The 22,721-nt window shown below is 35.8% G+C and overlaps 2 protein-coding genes across 3 annotated transcripts; one reads left to right on the top strand and one right to left on the bottom strand.

Moving 5' to 3' along the window:
- Positions 1-229: 229 nt before the first annotated feature.
- On the top strand, positions 230-10,949 carry LOC147518745 (uncharacterized). Of its 2 annotated transcripts, XM_086590501.1 has the most exons (9): positions 230-367; positions 452-551; positions 1,032-2,961; positions 3,088-3,236; positions 3,687-3,741; positions 4,880-5,028; positions 6,342-6,428; positions 8,308-8,436; positions 10,454-10,949. In XM_086590501.1, the coding sequence occupies exons 2-9, from the start codon at positions 483-485 to the stop codon at positions 10,577-10,579; spliced, it is 2,694 nt and encodes an 897-aa protein (XP_086446627.1). In that variant the 5' UTR covers positions 230-367; positions 452-482; the 3' UTR covers positions 10,580-10,949. The 2 variants fall into 2 exon arrangements, with proteins under 2 accessions (XP_086446627.1, XP_086446626.1); XM_086590500.1 differs by having other exon boundaries at positions 1,032-3,236.
- Positions 10,950-16,053: 5,104 nt separating this feature from the next.
- LOC147518744 (uncharacterized) lies at positions 16,054-17,059 on the bottom strand. The gene is made up of 2 exons (XM_086593996.1): positions 16,603-17,059; positions 16,054-16,529 (listed from the first exon to the last, which is right to left on the bottom strand). Exons 1-2 carry the CDS (start codon positions 17,057-17,059, stop codon positions 16,054-16,056), a joined length of 933 nt encoding a protein of 310 aa, XP_086450122.1.
- Positions 17,060-22,721: the final 5,662 nt, after the last annotated feature.

Below are 22,721 nucleotides of genomic sequence, written 5' to 3'. Positions count from 1 at the left end.
TCAAACAAATTGCAAATGGTTGCAAATCGGGGCAAATTATATTTACCACAGTATCATCAAACATTGGTAATTTAAATTTGCCACAAGTTATTTGCAATTGTCACATTACAAATTTACTAGTGGCAAATAGTGACAAAATTTGCCTTTGCCACAGCTCCAATCAAACATAGCCTTAATGAAGAAAAATCGGGATTTCATTTTTTAGGAGGGAAAAAATTGGAGGGAAAGAGTGGCCACTTATTAATTTGTTATTATTATTGTGGGCCCCCAATAAGAAAAAGGCCCAACATTAATGAAAAAATAAAAAACAACGCCGCCGTGACTAAAATACTCTCTTCCAGTCCACCCCCGTAACTTGCAGCACAAGGCATGTCAGAAGCGTTTTCTTTCTTTCTTTCTTTCTTTGAATACAGTTTTTTTGTAACTAATACAATTTCTTTTTATCTGACAGAGAGGAAATAGAAATAGACATAGAAAGAAGAATGGGTGCGTTGGCTCCTATGTCTATGTGGATACCACAAGATGATCTTTTATTAAAAAATGCCGTCGAGGTAATATTAAGCCTCCTCCTCCTTTGTTTGTTTTTAAATGTAAATTTTAATTATTTAGGTTTATTACGTCATATATAGTTTTAAAAAAACACGCTAGTGAAAATTATGAGTGTGTTTCTTTACATTGTATAATTACGGGAAGATTTTAGTATAGTGATCGCGTATTGATTACGTATGAAAAGATAATTAATGTTGAGGTTTTTAAATATAGGAAGAGGGCGTGGTGACTGTAATAAAGTGTTAGTGATAATTTGCAGAGAGAAGTTCGTGTTATATTAAAACGTTTCTTTTGTGGTCTTACGTACTGTTAGTGATTTGGTATTAGTATAAGTATGGTCAGTTTTAGAAACAAGTGATTGATGCTGTTGGACTGTACTGTTGTCCGAATGGCGTTATATGTTTTCTGCTCTGTGTTTGCTGTTACTGGATTTTTTACTTATCAAGTTATCAGAGTATTTTCTTTTTGTGTTGAGTTCACAGGCAGGCGCCTCTTTGGAGGCACTTGCAAAAGGTGCAGTGAGATTTTCTAGACGATTTAGTATCCAGGAACTTCAGAACCGGTGGCTTGCTCTTCTTTATGATCCAGATACTTCTGGACCAGCTTCGGCTTCCATGGTTGAGCTTGAACATTCTGCATCCGATCAGTCATCAGAATCTAACAAATTGTGCGATTTTAAAGGAAATGGAACTCCTGTGAAAAGGAAAGAAGAAAGCGTTCGTAGGCACTATTATGCAATGAGGAAACGAATTCGTAATGAACCTTTCAGCAATGTTGATTTAAGCTTTCTTCATACCTGCTCTGGTACTGAAGGTGGATGCGGGGATCAGGTAACAGTTGATGACGAGCACCCTCTTGGAGATTGCATGGTGGGAGACCATGTTGACGATCATTTTGATCTTCATGATACAAACTTTGATATACTTGATCATGGTTACCAACAAGTTGTGAGGCCTGACAATTCAGCAGATAGTGATCAGGGTGCTGCCCATGCGTTTCATAGTGGACACCAGGACTTGCATGTAGGCGAGATTCCAGATGGAATAATGGGTAGGAACTGCTTATACGAATTTGCGGACAATGTACCCCATGTCTCAGGTAATGAAGCCATTGGATGCAATGTGCCACATTCTTTTGAGCATGGCAATGTGCATAATAATATGAATATTCTTGGAGAGAATTTGTCCGTTTTCGAGACTATCTCACACGTTCAGGAAATAGGACCACCTCAGCTACTCCCAGGGAGCAACCTGTTTGAAAATGCTGATCCAACTACAAAATCGTCGTCTGAATTTAATCCAGTAAGTGACAGCCCTATACTTGCTGGATTTGTCCAAAGTCAGGGCTTCAGTTCACCAGTTTCAGATTGTACCGCTACATTTCACCAGATGGAATATTCATCTCCGATTCCTACAATGCCCATCTGGAGAACAATGGACAACATTTCCACGCCATCAATTATGACTAATGACAACCTTGATGACAAAGATAACGGTGCAGGAGCCATAGTAGTATGCTCTGTTGACAATGCTAAGCAGGTAAGTTCGTCTGGATACGGTGTTGTCCACCGAGATGCCCACTTGGAAGAGAGAATGTCTGATGATGGACTGAAGAATTCAAGAATAATGTCTGAAGGTGACTTCATGGATTATTCAGATTCTCTCTTGAACTTCACAAATGAGGAGGTACTTCTCTTCATAGATGATGATGATGGGAAGGACATCATGGATAGGTCTTGCCTTGATGGTCTAAGTTCGATTTTGCTTAATTCACCCATCGATGTTCATCAAGAAGATATTCCTGGCATCACTCAAACTCAAGCATCTGTGGCTCTAGAATCAGGTCTGGTGATTCCTGACATTCCATGTTCTGGAGAATTAGATGTCTTTAGTGAAAAGTTACAAACTTGTGAGTCAAATATCAGTTTGCCACCTTTCACTTTGCTCGATGACCCTAATTTTCCCGAACGTCGCAATGGGGTTATTTGCTGCGTGTTGAGCACTGAGGACCCAGACATTCCTGACAATGATGATGTTATTTTACCTTCCCAGGTGCTTACTCCATCTATTCCTTATGTGTTGTCACATGAATCTGAGGAGGACGGTAGCTCATTTCCCTCTTCCACCTTGGACCTTTCTCTTAGTCGAAAGGCTAGTGAATGGTGTTTAAACAATGTCAAAGATGAAGAATCCCTTGCTACATCTAGAATGACGGAATCACAACTGTTGCCAGAGATGTGCTCAAATAATCCAATCGCCAGTGGCTTAGTATCTGAGAGTGTCACTGTAGATATGGGCTCTAGACATGTAGATATTTCCGAAGGGGAACCATGCCATTCTGGATCAGCACATTTAACTCCGTACTCTGTTTCTGCGGGTGAAATGAATGAGGATATTACACAAGTCGGATTGGGTACGTTGTGTGAGTTTGATAGTTCCATCGATTTTCTGTTGGAGGGTTCAATTCACTGCCCTGATAACACTGAGAACCATCGTCACAATGTTGTTAATGGTTATAAACAGGAACTAAATGTTGCAGGTGCAATTCAAAACAATATGGCAGAAGAACATGGTTCTTTTGATATGCCTTTCCCCCAAACACTAGTAATCCCTTCAATATCAGATCAGGAGGAGGAGCCTTTTGAGGATGGAAACGATGTACCTCATTTTTCTGATGTTGAAGCAATGGTAAATTCGAAATCTTTCCCCTGTTTTTCCTGTATTTTTAGTTTGATATATATTTGCTTGGTAAGAGGAATAATATATTAAAATTTACAAAAAAAAAGTACAGAAAGTTGTGTGCACAGGTCAAACATGCATGCCTGTTCAGTTCAAAGTTAAATGGGCACAAGAACATCACAGAAAGTGATACTCTAAATACCAACCTTACAAACTAAAAAAGACTTCAAGGGAGCCTCCCATCTTAGCAGCCATGGTTTCTTCCCTTCAAACACTTGACTCTCATTCAGTTGAAGAGCTGCACCAGCTTTAGCAACTAAATCAGCAGGAGCATTGCTCTCCCTCCAAATGGAGAGTTGGATAGATGTTGAATAGATCCTCTCTTCTTGGGACATTTGCTATTCTGCTATTTGAGATTGTAATCTTCATTCCCCTTGTTGATGTTTTTTTTTTTGGCAGATGCTTGATATGGATTTGGGTCCATGTGATCAGGATTCTTATTTCAGTAGGGAAGGTAATAACCAGAATTTCGCAGACCAAACTTCAGTATTCTCCTTCTATTTCAGTTCAAACTCAATCAGAGCAATTATTTATAAGACCTAGTCATCATAGTTAAATATGATCGAGCTACGCTGATAAAAGTAATTTATCGTTAATTTACTATCGGTGATCTTGTATCTAGTAGGGTAAAACAGGTTGAAATGGAGAAATTTAATGTTGGGCTGGGGTTCACACTTTTGGTCTGTACCTGAAATCCCGGACATAACCAGCTCAATGAGTTTCTCACTCTAGTTTTCCCGAATTTTGCCTCAGGTTTGGGGGTTTGTATTTTGGGGCCGAATATCTCAGTCACCTTTATCTAGGTTTTCAATAGAGATGTGTTGGGGAAACTTTTGGTGTCAAACAGATCAAACAAGAACAGTTATAGAGTGGAGTCTTCCAAGGACTTGGTTGGTAATGAAATAGGAAAATTGGTATTTAAGCCAGGGGTTCAGGATTCTTGCTTGGGCAATGAAACTTTCGGAACCATTTCGAGAATCCGGCATTTTTACATCCTAAATGGTTACTACTTAATGAAATATTACCTTGGGTCTAAAATTGCCACTTCTGAGCTTAGGAGTTATGTATCATCATGAACTTGATCACGCATTAGTAAGATACACTTCCATTTGGGTGTTGATGTAATTTTCTTGATAATATCATTCCAATGTTTTTTTATTGATAATAAATAAATAAAAAAGGTGGAGTAATTTGATACATTCATGTAATATAATTTATTTGCTAATTTACGACTATGTTTTAACTTTTCAAATTTAGTATGAAACTGTTGTTCCTTATTTGTGATGTGAAGGAGTTAACCGAAATGATGGATAGGTAGTAAGGTGCCAACCTATTTGGGGTGTTACCACCTATAATGACACAATGCTCCTTTTTTTGTTCCTGTATTTTGTCTGAGAATCTTATCTTGTAGCCTTGTCCGTTCCTTTGTTATTTTTATTTTTTATTTTTCAATTAAGAAAACTTCATGCTTACAGATTATGAAATAAAAGTTGTGTCATGCCCATGTGTACACATAGTTCTAAAAAATTATGGGTACTTAGTACTCTTGATAAGGTCTGGCAATTTTGAGCTAATATATCTTCCACTTTCAGTTTCAAGGTATCAGCACGAGGAGGCAAAGAGAGCAATCCTTAGGTTGGAGCAGGGTGCAGATTCTTATAAGAAGAGGGCAATCGCAGCCCATGGAGCATTCGCAGTTTTATATGGTCGCCGCTTGAAGTATTATATCAAGAAACGTGAGGTAATTTTATCAAAACAGTATAAGTAAGAAAGGAAAGAAAATTTGCTACAAGCTATATAAAGCTTGAACTTTACCAATTGACTCACAGTTAGGTTTCTTGTGAGTTTGGACTTTGTAAATATTAGTTAAATGTTGACAGACCACTATTACAAAATGTAATTTACATCAAAATCCACTGAAATCAAAATAGGAAACACATTGATCAGGGGCTGATCCAGGATTTTGATCAGGGGGTCAAGTTGGTCTAAAAATGGATAAAATTTTCAGTTGAAATCCAAGAGTGCAACAAAATTTTGGACTTTTTACCCCTTGAACTGTATTTCCACATGAACTAACTATATTGAACAGTCCAAGTAAATTTGCTAAAAACCACTTTGAAATCATAAAAATTGTCAAAATTCCAATTTGAATTTCTGTATGCTCGCTCGTGGGGGCGTATGGTAGAATTTGAAAAAAGATTCAAAAGATAACATTGTACATGGTTATCTCTAAATTGTGATTGGGAGGTGTTGGGGGCTTCTTATAGGGGGGTCAAGCTTGGTGTGTTGCTTTCAAAAGCTTATAGGAGTGACAGATATTTGGTGTCGAGATTTGATGGTGGGATGTTACCCATCCTGGCCCAATGTAGCTCCGCCCACGAAGTTGATGGTATAGCCCTAAAAACAGGTAGTTAGTGGTTCTGTAGTTCTTAAGAATTACGCCATAAGGATAGAAGAACTGTCCAAGTAGAATTTAGTGGAAAAGGAAAATACAACGCATAGAAAACTAAAACAAGAAAAATATCATGGTAATGTCTAAGAATGTCTCATAAACTGGTGTAAAATAGAAATATAGCATGTTAGCAATAACTTACGTGATGTGAATTAGGGCTTCACATTGATAATTGAGTCCTATAGTTTCTATGTCATTTGGGAGTACTAGAATTGGGTCTAGTTAGTATTTTGAGGTTATTTAGTATAATGGTATTTTGGGGTTATTATTAATTCCGAATTTAGGGTGTTTTATTTGTTTTAGAAGTTGTATTCCTATATAAGGAGTTATAGGTTTTTGGCGAAGTTAGTTTTTGGATGGAATTGAATTGATTTTAGTCAGGAATTCGTTTCTTTGCAATTGCGATTGCATCATTACGCCTTAAATCAACATGTTCCAAAATAATACAAACTTTTCAAAAGGGCATCTAATGCAATAATGTCGTCATTCCTGTCATGGCTATATTGTTTTCTTTCAACTTAGTTGTCTGTCTTGATATCAAATTGAAGTTATGTATGATTCGTAATGCCATAGTTTGAAAGGAAACCCTTTTGGCGATGCAGGTCTCACTTGGAAGGGTTACCGAGGATATTAGCGTTGACATTGACTTGGCGAAAGAGGGTGCTGCTAATAAGATATCACGACGGCAGGTAGATATACTTCTGTAACTTTTCAATAAATTGTGTGCATATCTTGGTAAAAAGTGATTCTTTATGTTACAAATTGGTTGGTTTTCTTATTTCTATTTCTTCGTCAGCTGGAGATTTGTGCCTTAGCATCTATAATATAAAAACCTTAATTCACCAATCAGAGTATAACAAAACCTCCTTTGCTTCATCTAACATGGAATTTGAATGTATTAAATTCTTCAGCGCTTTCATAAAATTGCTATTCTTTCTGTATGAAAAAGCTGAGAACAGTGATTATATACGGAATTTGAACGTATTAGTGATTATGTGTACTCCTCTGAAGCAGTTTTGCGCACTAGTCATTGGCTCAACGGTTGTGTAGCCCTCCCCACTAGTGGGGTTGCGAGTTCGAAACTCACTAGTGGCCTAGGGATAATTTTCTCGTGTAATAGGTTAAACCATACGGGGCCGATAGCATTTGTCATGGTTTCTCAAAATCTGGTTATGGCTCTGTGATCAATTATCTTTCGGGCTTGGTGATGTAAGCCTTCGGGCCAGGTAGCGTTACGTGGCTACTTAGGTTTGACCAATGCAAAAGCAAGTCTTTGTTGAGGTGGCTCTGGTGATGTGGAGGGTACGAGACTAATTAGGTGGCGTCGACATATCTTGTTTCATTGTATAACACCTACAGTAGAACCTTGATAGATTATTACCCTTGGGACCGGGCAAAATCCATTAATTAAGCAAGGTGGTAAATTAATAATGATATTAATTAATCAGTAAATTAATAGTTATTAATTTATCCAAATATTTATTGATTTTTAAAGGTTATTCTAGAAATAATTATCTATGGTGGTGTACCACGGAGCCAATTTCACGTAAAGAAGCATTGAAGGCAACAATGACATTAAATAATATCCTCTTGCAATATGAAAACTCCACACCAAACTTCTTAGCGCGTTACAAAATATTAGAGAGGAGATCCAACTAAACTTAAATTTCACCAAATGATAAGAAACACTAGACTCATATTTTAAGAAGGCATAATATTTGGTCTCATTTGTAATTGCTATTAATTTATGTAATAAATGGGCTCCACTAAACTCTACAGAATGTTTTGAAATTTATTATTTTACAAATTTAGCGAAATTATTAATTTAGTCCATTGGCCTGAGTCGGGACCATCAAATTTAATTAATTTAGCACGATAATTCATTTATCATTAAATTAACGAGATTCTACTGTAGTTGCTTGGCTTGCAAGTAGTTCTCTGAAGTGGGTAGCTTGCCTCAGATTGACACATGTGAAATATGAAGACTAGTCTCATCAAGTAAGCAATTTCTTATTGGGACTACTGTCCCTATAAAAGGAGGTACTGTGCAGAATGTTGTGTTTATACGCAAAGTTACATGGTATATAGATTAATAAGGAACGTGGAATGTAGGAAGTAAGTGGTCCAGAACGTGGTGTAATGGGAGTATATCGTCTATCTGGAAAGAAATAAACTTACGTGGACCAAAACATTTTTCATCTTTTTTGTTTTCTCCTGAAGAGTCAAAACTCCAAGTTTCTTAGACTTCTATTCATATTAGACCACTTTGAAATTCAAAACGTCTCAAACAATGATTCTTCTACTACTGCTATCTGCCCACATATGTATATGTATGATCTGCCAAGGAATTAAGATGCACACATTTTCAATTTTGTGATCCTTGCATTTTATTCCACTCACGACTAATCTATACTAAACTTAATTGACTTGTGTTAGTGCTTCGCATAGGAAAAAGATATGCAGTATCATTGAAGTTTCGACTAAATTATATGAGACACCTTATTCAGATAGGACAACCTCATTTACATGTATTTACTTGATGTGATTATAACTTCTGCCGATCTATAGGCAATAATAAAAATGGAACAAGATGGATCGTTCACATTGAAAAATATTGGCAAGGGCTTAATTTCAGCGAATGGCAAGGAAGTCGCAAGTGGGCATTGCATAAAACTTGTCTCATGTTGCTTGATTGAGGTATGTACTGTTTTTTAATTGTCTTCTTGTATTTGACTTCTTTATTTATTTTTTTGTGCCGAGAACTACTTCGACGTTTGGCCCTCATGATACACTATTTGGACTTTGTAAACCGTGAGACTGTGACTATGGCCTCCTTTCTGGGGAGTCTTGAACCAGTTATTGTACTATGAGATAAATGCTAATACTGTTGAGCTATATTGAGAAATATACATTGCATAACCTATGAACTGTTACCACATATAATACCACCAGAGATAAGCCGAAAGGCCTATTAACTCTGCAAGGGACAAACCCAGTTGCTGCTGCAATAGATCTCAAAATGAGACTCTTTAAACTATGGTCTTGTTTGGATGTTAAGTAATGAGTACTATTCGAGTTTGCTGATACTTGGATTCTGATATTCATTGTATGAGAACCATTGGAGCGCATCACGCTCTGCTCGTAAACAGCACTAACAAATACATACTGTCTCATTATGGACTCCCATCGAAACACAAACGCCTCAAAAGGTATGTCTCGTGTCTCAATATGCACCTTTGACCAGAAACATAAAAGAGCTTTGATTGCCAACACAACTTTCTATTTAGGCATTATTGTTCCCTCAAAGTGTCTCTGATTCCTCTCCAACCAAATGCCCCACAGAATCGCAAAAGGCAACATGCTCCAAAGTCGTCTCTCCTTCCCATAGTGGACTCTCAAGTCCCATGAGGCTAATAACATTGTCACCGAAACCGGACAAACCCGAGAAACCCCCGACTCTAGAATAAAATGACACCAAACCCGCCATGAAAAAGGACAGAGCAAAAGAGTATGATTCATAGACTCCCCATCCCTTAAACACAACGGACAAAAGTTGACAAGAACTTCTTTGACATGTCTTTTTCTGAGATTGTCAATAGTCAAGATTTTACCAAGAGATGCACACCAAGCAAAAAAGGCAACTTTTGATGGAACTTTAGAACCCCAGATAATATGACCAGGAAATTTAGGAAGGGCATTAAGATCATGGCGGGAGATTAGAGAACGAAGCTTAAGCTTAAAGTAAAATGATCTAGAAAAAAACCTCCCTTTCTTGTCAATAGACCAAAGCCTCTTATCTCTGTCCGGTCTCACAGAACCTCTCCCACTCTCTGAACGCCTTTCCAAATACCACAGCCATAAGGTATGGCCACAGGACCACTCTTCCACCCCAAACCATGTTCTCCAAACCTAGACACAATCACTTTCCTCCAAAGGCTCTCCCCTTCCTCCCCGAACCTCCAAAGCCATTTACCTAGCAAAGCAAGATTAAACTCTTGTAAGCTTCTAATACCTAAACCACCTTCCTGTCTAGAATGACACACCTTCTCCCAACTAACCAAATGAAACCTATGCCTCTCCTCACTGTCATCCCAAAGAAAATTTCTAATAATTGCCTCCAATATATACTGTCAAATGTCTTGCAACTACGTCATCATTATTCCTTGTTGAAGTAGCTTCTCTGTTTTCCTCGTCCATCTACTTGTCCTTCCACTCCCAACCATGATTAGAGTTTCTTCTCCCTTGCAGAACTTGTTAGCATGCTATTGTCTTGATTGTGGGCGGTGTGGTCAAACCAGTCCGCCTTCCACTAATAAATGGATCAAGGATTGATCATATAAAAGTTTTTGTTGGTTAAATTTAGAAATCTGATCCAGGCTAGAAGTTTTTTGGGGAATCCAGTCGTGTTCTGTCATGTTTAATCTGACTTAATCCTAATATGCATAAATGCCTATTGCAGTTTCCCAACAGAGATGTTCCTGTGAGTTTTTTATGTTGGGAATGTTCAATGTGGATTAGTGGAAACGAAAAAAGAATGCTCAATTTGATTATTCAACTTTAATCTGAAATGTTTTATAAGAATTAGGTCGAAGGGCCCTCTTCCAATCTTGAATTTCTGGATATAATTGTTGCGTATTTGTGTATCTATTGCATGTGTTTTCATATATAATTTTCTAGCCACGCACCTTATGTCTGTGAAATCCTGTATTTGCAGATAAGAAGCATGAGCTTCATCTTTGAGACAAATCTGAAAATGGTAAAGCAGTACTTGGCCAACACTGCAAAGAAGAGCCAAGGCAAGAGTTTAAAATATGAATGGTCGCCCAAGGAGGTCTCATGAGGTTGTACTTCCAGACGGTACTTCCATGCTTCAATTTTTTGAAATGTATAAAAAGAAGGTGCTTCTTAACGTTCCGTATAAATTCCATTCAGTAGGAAAGAAAAAAAACAGCAGCTGAGCTTCTTCTATTTTTTTCCCTCAATTGAATAGAGTTTATATTCCAAAATCAGTTAAAAAAAAAGGTTGTTCAGGCCTTCAGGGTTCTTGAATGGAGGTCAATATATCTTATTAGTCCTGAACCCTTGTTGTTGTTGGCCTGACCATGAATTGACAGTTCTCGGTACTTCATTTTTCGCAGTCCTAAATTTACTTGGACAAGCTCCTCTGTTTGTTATTGCGGATGCTTGTAAAATGAAATTTTCCCATTCTTTTTTGTGGGATGGTCCTTGATTGACTGCCATGAATATGGGGGCAGTACACTTTGGACTCAATCATACGAAGATCGAGAATTAAAAAAAAGCTGCCCCTTGTAGGATTGAATTTGTACCATCTGTCCTTCCCTTTATATAAATCATTAATGGCATCTCCAATTTTTTTTTATTTATTTATTTTTTTGGGTTTTGGGGTCCACCTAGGTGCCATTAGGGTTTTACAACTCCAATTACACCCTAAAAACATCTCCAATGGGAGGTGCAAACTGTATAAGGTATAAAGTTTTTTTTTGGGTGGAGTGGAAGAGTGGTATGCCTAGTTGCCATTTGGATTTTACAACTCCAATTACGCCCTAAAGGCATCTCAATGGGAGGTGCAAAGTGTATAAGGTATAAATTTTTCACCCCAATCTCAAAAAGTCCTTCCAATGGGGTTGTAAACCACTAAACCGTAGCTAATAACTAATAGAGGGAGTGGAGAATTCTCAACCCGGATACAAATTGATAAAAGGCTCGAGCATCACTTGGAGTGATGTGAGTTAAAAATATGTCGAGACGTTACTTTAAATGATGTTTGGCAATTTGTAATTTTGAAACTCGCACATCACTTGAGTGACCACTTGAGTGACGTCCTTATGTAATTTTAAGATGGACATTACTCCAGGTGGTGACGCCGAATTTTAAAATCCAATTTTTTTACATTTCTCCATTGAAAACTATGTAGTGTGGATTATTTATAGTATATTTATTAGTGTGTAGTGAGAGTTGTAAAATCTCAATAGCACCTATGTGGAAGGGGCAATTTTACACCCGCCATTGTACTATAAATATCCGCACTTACAAGTTACTAATAGAGAATAAGAGAAGTGTAAAAAGTTGAATTTTAAACTTGTGAAGTGACGTGATTTTTGAATTAAAGAGGGACGTCAGTACTAGTAACAACGTGAGTGGAGATCCACTCGCTAAAAACCCTTGATAAGGAAAATAGCAAAAAGAGATTTTCTCACGACCCCGGCCCACCCCTCGACTTGGAACCAACTTAAATTGCAGACCAAATGCTCATCAATTGGATCTGTTGCATATGTGTGGCTATAGGCTAAGAAAGAATGAAATATAGCTTTAGCAGGAAAGAATATCTGAAATCCGAGCTCCGGGGGCATAACTCATCATTGTAAACCTTCATTTTTCTTTTATATTTGTTTTTATGTTAATAATTTTTTTCAGGCAGTTAACATATCTCTCTACTATATGATAGCCTGATCTTTAGGAGGAAAATTTCTCAACCGAATTGTGTATTTGTAATCTCTCTATTTTATGATTTTAGAACCACTTCCTTTAATTATTCTAATAAGCTCCCTCCTTTTTAAACAATTTACCAAAAACTCTCTCACTTTATTGAAATTAGAATTAGCTTCATATTATTTAAAATAATTTAGAAAACCTCGTCACTCAAATTATATTCAATCCCTCCTAATATTTTTATATTATTTTTTAGATTATAACTAGAATTCAAAAAATCATACTATCAGAGAGATGTCAGAGCGACAGGTTTAAAGATTTGAAAAAACACCGATGCGTAGCACGGTTCGCATACTCGTAGTCACACAAGGATAATTCCAAAAACATTTTGCGTTTTTTGCATGGTTGTTTTTGATAAGGATGAAAATGATGAGGTATCAATTGGATGGTGTCTTAATGTTACAGTGAAAATGAACACGCCTTTACGCCTATGCCACTATAGTACAAAATATCCCGATATATCGCGATATTTGGAGATATCTATCTATATTCCAGAAAAAAAAATATAAATATCACAATATATTTAGAGATATATACGACTGCAAATATCAGTAATATTTCGATAATATTTGCGATATTTATAATATTTGGTGATATTTTGCGATATTTGGTGATATTTTGTATATATAACAATTTTATTTAATATTTACCATTATATTTCAAATAAATATAAATAATGTATCATGATATATCAAGAAATATCTACAATATCTACGATATTTGTCGATATTTTGGATATATCCACGATATTTGCATGTGAAACAATATCAAATATCCTCAAAGAGGGGGATATATCCACGATACATATCCAGAAATTGAATATCGATAAATACCCATATCCTGATATTTTGTACTATGTATGCCACAACAATAAGCTAGTGATGACACCATAGCCACCAAAATTAAGAGAAGAAAAATAATTGAGGTTAGAAAAGAAGCTGCACCTTTAAGAAACAGGATATCAGAGTTCAATACTTCAATTCAAGTTCATCGTTTAAAAACACACCTTTTGCAATTGTAATATTCTTGTAAATGATAATGTGGCTGGTCAGAAACAAAGAACATTGAAGCTTAATACACCACTCCATTATGTATTTCTTGCTGCGACCTTATGTGGGAATGACTAGATAATGAAAGTTTAATTTGCTAGGTTGTCTACCTATACTATGTATAGACTCTTGAGACTAAAGCCGACTTAGCAGTTCAATTAAAGCGAATGTGGCCTAGTAGAAATGTAACTAAAGTACACAGATTATTTCGTGACCCATACAAACAAATAGTGCCCTCATGTGAATAGATAGATGTTGGATTCTAACCTAATTGCTAAATCAGAATGGAAATATAGTGGCAAGTGTTATTATTGCAGAAAAACTAATATAATCACCTAGGCTCTGCACAAACAGACCATCTGCAGTTTCAGTGTGAGGTGAAAATGTGAAATACTGCCAGAAGAATTGCCGGGCAAATCTCCTTTGGCAGTGTGCACGTCATACATTAGTACATGCTAGAGGCACATGCTTAAGTTGACGGCCAACTGCCAGAAGAGGTATTGCCCTGTAATGCATCTTCAGTTACCCTATGAGGGTTGTGGGTCTAATGGAATAGTGGCTTGCTATTTATGAGTTTCAGAAGAATGGATATGCTTTGGAATGGGAAGAAGTATATCCTATGGAACAATACCTTGTTGGGGAGGTTAAGGGTGTCCCGTTTTGCATGTCTAAAACAAGGTCCACGTCTGAAAATTAGTAAGCTCTTGTGCAAGTTGTAACCGTCTAACTGAGGTTTAATGATATCAAGTATGAGATAACAGTACAAGTTGGAGATGAAAATCCTAGTACCTCGGATTGTAAAGGACTACCAGTCTACCACGGTGTAACAACTAACAACTAGAACCTCGATCAATCTCAGTGCACGCAATGGAGGAAAAAACTATAAAATATTAAAATTACCAAAACCTCGATTTGTTTAATCAAGTCAACGCATTAAAAAAAATATTATGAAAATGTTGCATTGTCCGACATAATACAAAATTACAAATGCAAATTGTGCAAAGGGGACGAATAAAAAAAATGGAGCGGGGGAGAGAATATGAAAATGTTGAGGGAAGTGTCACATTTTTAATTTTAAAGGTTTACATAAAATGCCATACAAAAACAGTTATCAAAACACATTTTATATGGATTATCGAAAAAAAAAACACACATTTTATATACTAAAATAAACGTTGGCTTTTCTTGAATTTAATTTTTAATATTTTTATCGTCGCACTTCTCTTGTGTCTAAACTTGACAGAAAAGCGTGAGCTACACCAGTATAGGCCGACAGGACTACATGGTAGCAGTGTTCGTAATTCCGAACGAAACCTCGGAATTCCACTTAATAATTTGATTTTTTAAAAAACCGAATTCCAAATATAGAGTTGAAATATTAATTATTCTGAAATCAATCAAAATTCCAAATATGATAGAAATCGAACTTTGATGAATTTCGGTTTTTGAATTTATCAGAATTCCAAAATCCGAACTATACATTGTAGTATGCTTAATGCTTTGTAGCCATAGTTGAATTTGATAAGAACATCGTAGACGGAACGGCACGCTTCAGGGAACATGCCTACCTACAAAGCTATCACCGCAGCCCAATAAATATTTACACGATATAAACTCCTGCAGCCTCCAGAATATTGGGAGGGTGCATTACGGTTGAGTCAATATTAATGGCTCATTTGCTAGCGTTCGATCACAACATTACCTAATTAGCCAGGCAAAAGAGTTGAGAAAATACTATTCGTAATTGCCCTTCCAGTATATCAATACTTTTTATATATCTAAGTCTAAAACCCCTGAAGCTTGAGCATTCTTCATTGTTGGTAACTTTGAAGACTTAAAGATTAGGGAGTTCACTTGTTCAAATTTCATTAACCACGTCGAAAGCTTCCCTAGTTGAGAAAAGAATTCAAAACTCAACTTAATTGAGTTAGAAACTTGGAGTAGAAGATCCAATAGCATCTTCTTTCATTTGATACCCAAAGTTCAATTCATGTATGTCAAGAAGTGAGTGTTTGCAGAAACTTGGAGAAGTGACATGAAAACCAGTTCGAATCAAATCCAAGGCGCCTTGAAAGTTGAAAGAGCAACTTAAAAAAATCAAATGAAAAAGAAATAAAGGAATCCCATTAATTGATTGACCAAAGGAGAAAATGAAAGATCAGACATTTGTTGGTTGACGTTTTGTTGAAGAAAACCAAGTGTGAGATCATGAGAATAATAAGAAGCAAAGAAATGTTTTAGTAAAGATCCATGTGGATATTCTTACATGCACTACTCTACGCGTGCAATCCTACAAATTCAAACTTGAAATTTATGAATGCGTAGACAGATTTGAAATAAAGTTCAGTTAGGGGTTGTTTGTTTTTTGAGCCTCTGAATTCTAAATGCTGAATGCTGAATGACCCACCTTCTGAATGCTGAACTCAGAAAAGCATGTTTGTTTTCTGTCAGAATGACCTGACTTTAAATGCTAAATATAAATCATTTAGACATTTTTACCTTTGCAATCTATTTTAAACACTAACTTGATTACTTGTAAAACAAAAGAGTTAAAAATGGATTTGACAGAGTTTCCTTTGTTTATTCAACATTTTGACGCCTAAAAGACTCATATAGTAATATGAGATAAAAAAAATATATATTAAAAATATAAACATAAATAATAGTTCAATAACCATAAGGTCATCCATAAAATATGAATACCAAGTTAAATGACATTACAAGTAACTCCAAAGTGCGGCTCTTGTAAACTTGATCATATATGTCCACTAAACAATTGTTTCGCAATTTGATCACACAAGTTGATCATGTACTCATGTGCCTCGGGTCCAAATGTGTGATTTATACTTGGTGGTGTTTTTGGTCTGTCAGAGTTAATTGAAGACCTCATTGGAATAGTCACATTTCCTATTTCATATCGCTTGAACAATCGATCATCATCATCAATGGCCACGCAACGGAGAAAATTGTGTATCGCCATGCATGCTACAACAATTTGAACTTGTGTGCGAAAACTATATGGAGCCATCTTCTTCAATATCTTGAATCTTGCTTTCAAGACACCAATCTCAATTACATTTCTTAGCAAGGAATGCGCCTGATTAAACTTCACCTCTTTGTTTTTAGGACGACCACCACGATTAAAATCTACCAACCAATACCTAGCATTCCTATAAGGACATATAAATCCCCTAGTATGTGTGTATGCAGCATCACACAAGTAATACATACCTACAATAACGAGACACATAAATATGTAAACCAAAAATATATATTTGATCGGTGAGGTTGTTTTGATACGCACCTTCAGGAGGCAATGAAAATCCGTTTTTTCCAGACCACCTTAATGTCTCATTTAATACACGAGCATCATGTGCAATCCCTTCCCATCTAGCCATCACATAAGTAAATTTCATATCAAAACCACACACACCAAGAACATTTTGGAAACAATCCTTACCTCCTCTTCCTCGAAAGGGAATTTGCTTATCAAGTAGAATGTGTGCATCTACTAGTGTACCATCCAAAGCTCCAACTGCTCCTTTAAATAGTCCTCTCTTAAGACGGCGTTGGTAACGAGATCCACCTTTATGAATAACCCCGTCAAACGGCGGATCAATTATCATCTCCTTCGAGAAATGGAGCATTGCCACTAGCACCTTATAAAAACACTTGCTAATGGTTTGTGTTGAATGTTGAAATTGATCTACTATTGTTCGATCTCGCTTATTGTGACCAATAGTCATTAAAAACATAGCCATTTTTTCCTCTACATCAATATGTTTACTATCATGAAGCCACTCCCTTTGCCAAAAGTGATCACATAGCATAATCACTACACCAAAAGGGTGATTTTGTAACGCACTCATTTTTCGCTTAGTAACATTTTTTAACCGTTACACAATTATTAACGTTTATAAGGCGTTAGTATGTCACTTTATCCTTTACTTAATTTAAGATATTTATCGGAATTAATTTGTCATGGTTGACTAACACATGGATACCGTTAGAAATAAAATAAAAAAGAAAAAAATCTGAAAAATAAAAGACAGTCTAAAACCGAAGGTTGGAATCCCGCACTCCTCTCTCTCACTTTCAGAGAGGGTGAAGTGGTTGGCTTAAACCAGCACTTCCTCATCTAAAACGAAGGTAAGGGTTTTTTTCTTCTTCTTTTGTTAGTTCTTCGTCTCTTTTTAGGGTTTAGAAAATTTAGGTTTTTATTTTTGTGCTTTCCTCTTCAATTCTCTTATTTACTTTTTGTGCTTATATACCAACGGTTTAATTGGATTTCAGATTTCGATTTGAGAATGAGTTAGGTTTCTCAATGTGACGCTCAACTTTTCTGATTTGGAAAACTAATTTTGGTAAGGGATTTGTGAACATAGGTTCGTTGTTTTGTTGATTATCTCTTAATGTTCGTTGAATTTTTAAATTGTTTGATGAAAGTTTGAACTTTGTTCAACAGTTTTAATCTCTTCTATTTTTCACTCTTCGCAGATCTTGTTTCGATCTTATGCTAGGTCAGATTTGATAAATGATTGGTATTTTTACTAGGAATAGTTGTTTGTTAATGTTCACGAAATAAAGTATTGATTTTTTATGTTATATCTAGTTGGGCATGTGTGTTTATGGGTTCTGTAACATGGGGCTCAATTGTTATTAGCATTTGAAAAACTTTGAATGTATGATTAGTGAGGCTTTGTCAGCTATGGATTGTTCATAGAGATATTAGGGAAAATATAGCCTTGAATAATTAACAAATTTCTTCTGCTCATTTGGTAACTTTTCTAAAGTTAGCTTAGTAGCATGGATGTTTAGAGTTGCGCCCTGGGCATGGGTATTTGCTAGCTTGTGTCTTCGATGTGATAAGCTCAAATTAGAAGCTACTGTATCAAGTTCAACACTCCATTTAAACTATTAACATTAAGAGCCTTTGAATACTTACTTAGTTTAGGGCAGAAATGGAGTGAAGTGTAGAATTAGGGAATCATAAATAGAAGGGATGGAAGTGTGAAAGGAACTAGTGAAGTTTGTTTGTGAGTTCTATGGTATTTGAAAGTTGACGTAGCTGATAGAATGTAGGATTAGTCCTTGAACAGCTAAGAAAAATATGAAGTTATGAACACACTTCTTCTACTCATGTAGTCCACCCCCTTTAAAAGTTAAAGATATAGTAGCATGTGCGTTCAGAGTTGCCCTGCTGGAATGGGCATTTGCTAGCTTGTGGTTCCTATCTAGTAACTCGGTAGGGTCAAGGTAGAAGCTACTGTATACATAATTACAGATCCACTCCCTTTAAACTAAACTGTAAGAACTTCTCAGTGTAATTAAGTTCGGGAGGATATTAATATATCGAGATGGCCATATATATTAATCCTTTGAGCCATCACTGTTTCTGCCTCTTGTTACAAGAGGGTTTGTTAATGACTTCGGTGCAAAGACTAGCAGGCAGCAAAGAAGACAAGTAGCTGATGTCTCAAACAAATTACAAACAAATGAAACAGAGATAACCACAAAGGAAAGCAATCTTGCTAAGATCAAAGATGTGGTATGTTACCTCTTCACTTGTAATTCTAGCTCTTTAGCATTTGTCATAGTCTTGTATTGTCATCAGATACTCAGACAGTAGCTTGGTAGTATAAGTTTTGTTGGAGTGAACTGCTGGTTTAGGTAGATCAATTTGGAGCACCTCAAGGTCATAACTATATAACTGCCTCTCCTTTTTAAGTCATTATTTGTTTATTTAGTTTTCTCATTTATTTAGTTTTTCTTTTATAGTACTTATAACTTCTAGTACTATATAACTACCACTACACCAAAACAGGGAATTAGTAACGTTCGCTTTTTTTCATTAGTAACAGTTTTTAAGCATAAGAGAGTTCCTCTCACTTTAATACCGTTAGCACTTATGAGGAACTGTTACAATGATTTTCCATTAAAATTGAATTAATTTCTAACATTTTTTTGGAATTTTCTTATGAAATATATGCGTTGTCAAACCGTGAACACTACAAAAAAATACAAAAAAAATTAGAAATTTGGGAATTAAGTAAACTAAAAACTCGCGCTCTCTTGAAGTTTCACGTATTCACTCTTTAACTATGGAAAAAAAACTATCTTTAATCGATTCTCTCTCACAAATCTCTTTCGATCTCTCGCAACTAAATCTCTCAAATTTCTTTTAATCTCTCTCAAATCTGTTTCATTCTTGAGCTGTTTGTTGCCGCCGCTTGTAAGTATGCCTTCCCTTTCCTCTTCCTTTCAATTATGTAGGGTTTGGTAATTCTTCGGTAGCACTAATTAACTTATCTCTCTCGCTTTTTAATCCATTATGATCTAGGGATTTGCTCAGTTTGTTTCAGTCCAAGTTCGGTTTGAGTTGCTACAAAAGGTATGATTTTTATTTTTGCATTTATGCGTGTTCTTCGAGCGAAACTACTATCTTGTAGTCTGATTGTTCTTGTCTGCAAAGGGGATGATTTTAGGGCTTATGATTTTTACTTTTGCATAAGAATCAGGCATAAAAAATAATTGTTTTTGGGTGTTGTTAGTTCTCTGTTTCAGTTTGTTGGGTTATTTTTACTCTTCTGCTACTACTACTAGTACTAGTATTGAGTGTAAATTTAATGTGCTTGTGTCAAATACGAGTGAGACTCATACATTTGGTGGTGGGTTGCAGAGCCACGTACATTCCATATATATCAATAATAAGCTCTTGATTGGACGCAATTTTAGCTTTGGATTGCGATAAGTTTAAAATTTTCATGTTTACTGGTGCTTAGTTTTGCATTTTATTTGGTGTATCCAATTTTTAAATCTAATAATGTAAGTCTCAAGTAATTATTGTTTTATGAATTTTTAATCTAGTTACAATGAGTTACCTCCTTATTCATTGTGTTGATTTGGAACTATTATTGAAAAGTGTGGACTGTGGAGGTAACAAGTAATTATGCTGCCTGAGAGAACTTGCATTTGTGAGTGTTAAGTTGAGATAGGTTGTATAGAGATCCAATTGTGAGTAGATGAAATTGTTGTTGTATCTCTTTGCACTTTAGGAATAGCGGTAGCAACTATGTTTACGAAACTTAAGTTGTCATGCTACTAAAGTCTATGGTGGACGTCTATGATTTTTTTTCTTTTCACTTTTTTTTGGCTATTATATAGAACCTCTCCTTAGCTTATTTCATGTTGTTTTTTGAGAATCAGAATTGAGCAATTGCCTCCCTGAGAAAAGTCTTATATTGATGTCTCTGATGCAAGTAATTTAGTTCATGTACTACCTGAATTTTGAGTGAAGGATACAATTGAGTATGGTTTAGAGTTCATTGAGTCGGCGTTGAAGTGTTTAAAGATATGTTTCACCCAGTTCTTTGGTGTGGACAAGTGTATGCTCATTGGAGGGCTAGCACGATGGTTAACATTAGCAACAGTATTTCCCTCCTTTTGTTTGATGTTGGTACTCTTTCTGATTTGGCAATTAGCATTGGTGGTAGTAGTTAATAGTAGTAGCCTCCTTTGGTAGCAAAATTCTCACATCTCTAAGTTGCTTGAAGCCACTATGTTCAAGATTCCACTTGTTTGTAGCAGTCTTGATCGATAAGAACTTGGTAGTTTTAATGTCTTTGAAATTGAATATTTGGGGTGCTCAACTTGAGTGGGGGAAAATGGTTATGGGGAAGCATTATGCTTGTAGTGACTCGTTGAAGGTATTTTTTTCTGTAACCTTTTCTTACTACTTCGAAATCACTTATTGTTTAGTCTATGTAAGTTCATTCATTCCTGGTTTTGTTCTTATTAATGGGTTGTTAGTTGTGGTGTTAATTAGTTTGTTCAAGGAATGTCCACACCCAAATGACAAACAACGTATGAAACTTAGCCAAGAACTTGGACTTAAACCTAGTCAAGTTAAGTTATGGTTCCAAAATCAATTTAACTCGGATGAAGGTGGGTATTCTTAGCTTTTATTTCTACTTTCTTTATTATGCACGATTTCTAAGTTACAATTGTATACATGCGTAGTAAAAATAAACTTGTGGATGGATATGAATTAAGAAGAAGCTCATTAACTTGGCTCAACTATTTGGTTGATACTCATTAATGACCAATTCTCGTGCTTCTTCCTATTTAACCTTACTTAATGCGATAACACAACATAAGCTTCCTTCTTTTTAAATTTCACAACATTCTATCTTGTTATGTTGTATGTTTAGGCACAACAAGACGAAGCAATTATGTGATACTCAAAGCGAATATGAGAACCTAAAAATGAGGGTTTCAGGGTTACAAAGCGTTGAGGAGCATATCTGGCCCTAAGCTGTGGAGGTCCAAAGCAATTCTAGGAGAAATGTCATTCGATGAACAACATTTTCGGATTGAAAATGTCAGACTCAAAGAAGAGGTATTATTTATTCCTTTGCTCAATATTTCTGCTGATATATATATTGCTAGTTAGGCGATTCAAGTGACAATGAATGGTAAGTGCGTGTTAGTCTTATACATTATAACTTCTCGTGAGTTGCACATATGGCTAATTATGTAGCAGATTAAGTTGTGTAGTTGCAAAATTGTAATGCTCTTGCTGCACTTATCTTGTTTGAAGTAATCCAAGCATGGCAAAGATTTGTCCATGAAGAGATAAACCTTTATCATGTATTATGCTATTGGCAATACCCAATGCAAGTATGCAATTGCAAGAGGCAACTTTGGTTTTGTTCTTATAAACCTTTGTTAGTTCTTATATTGCACCATATATACTTTGGCTTTGTTCTTGGCTCAAACTGTTAATTACAGAAAGAATTTGGAAGGTGAAATGCTTTAGTATAGAAAGGTTTAGTTTCAGTCCTTAATATATGTCAAACCAAAAAGATAACACTGCACCAAAAAGGTGGTTTAATAACGCACTCCTTTTTCACTTAGTAACGTTTTTTCACCGCGACACACTTATTAACGTTTAGAAAGTGTAACTATGTAAAATTTTCCATTACTTAATTTCAGATAATTATCGAAATTAATTTCTCACGATGAGCTAACACATTGATACCGTTAGAAAAAACAAATCAGAAAAATAAAAGACAGTCCAAAACCAAAGGGTGTCGTACTCATCTCTCTCACTTTCTCACTTTCAGAGGGCCGAGATGTGGATACCTCAAACCTAGACTACCTGATCTAAAAAGAATTGAAGGTAAGTTTTTTGTCTTCTTCTTCTTCTTCTTCTTCTCTTTTTAGGGTTTGGAAAATTTAGATTTTTTATTTTTGCTTCTTCCTCTTTGGTTTTTTAGTTATTAGTAAAGATATTTCAATTCTTTTCTTTACTTGTTGTCATTATTGGTGTTGGGTTTAATTGGATTTCAAATTTTTATTTTAGAACGAGGTAGAGTTTTGTCAATGGTACGCTCAACATTTCTGATTGGGTTAGTTAATTTT

The sequence above is a fragment of the Coptis chinensis genome, chromosome 2 (genome assembly GCF_015680905.1).
Source record: "Coptis chinensis isolate HL-2020 chromosome 2, ASM1568090v1, whole genome shotgun sequence".
In the NCBI taxonomy this organism is placed as follows: domain Eukaryota; kingdom Viridiplantae; phylum Streptophyta; class Magnoliopsida; order Ranunculales; family Ranunculaceae; genus Coptis; species Coptis chinensis.
This window is presented reverse-complemented; position numbering and strand designations above follow the sequence as displayed.

Coding starts and splice junctions, on each gene's coding strand:
- LOC147518744 (XM_086593996.1), bottom strand. CDS start 17,059: ATGGCTATGTTTTTAATGACTATTGGTCACAATAAGCGAGATCGAACA. Junction 16,530..16,602: donor ATTTTCATTGCCTCCTGAAG/GTGCGTATCAAA, acceptor TCGTTATTGTAG/GTATGTATTACTTGTGTGAT.
- LOC147518745 (XM_086590500.1), top strand. CDS start 483: ATGGGTGCGTTGGCTCCTATGTCTATGTGGATACCACAAGATGATCTT. Junction 3,237..3,686: donor TTTCTGATGTTGAAGCAATG/GTAAATTCGAAA, acceptor TTTTTTTGGCAG/ATGCTTGATATGGATTTGGG. Junction 6,429..8,307: donor ATAAGATATCACGACGGCAG/GTAGATATACTT, acceptor GCCGATCTATAG/GCAATAATAAAAATGGAACA.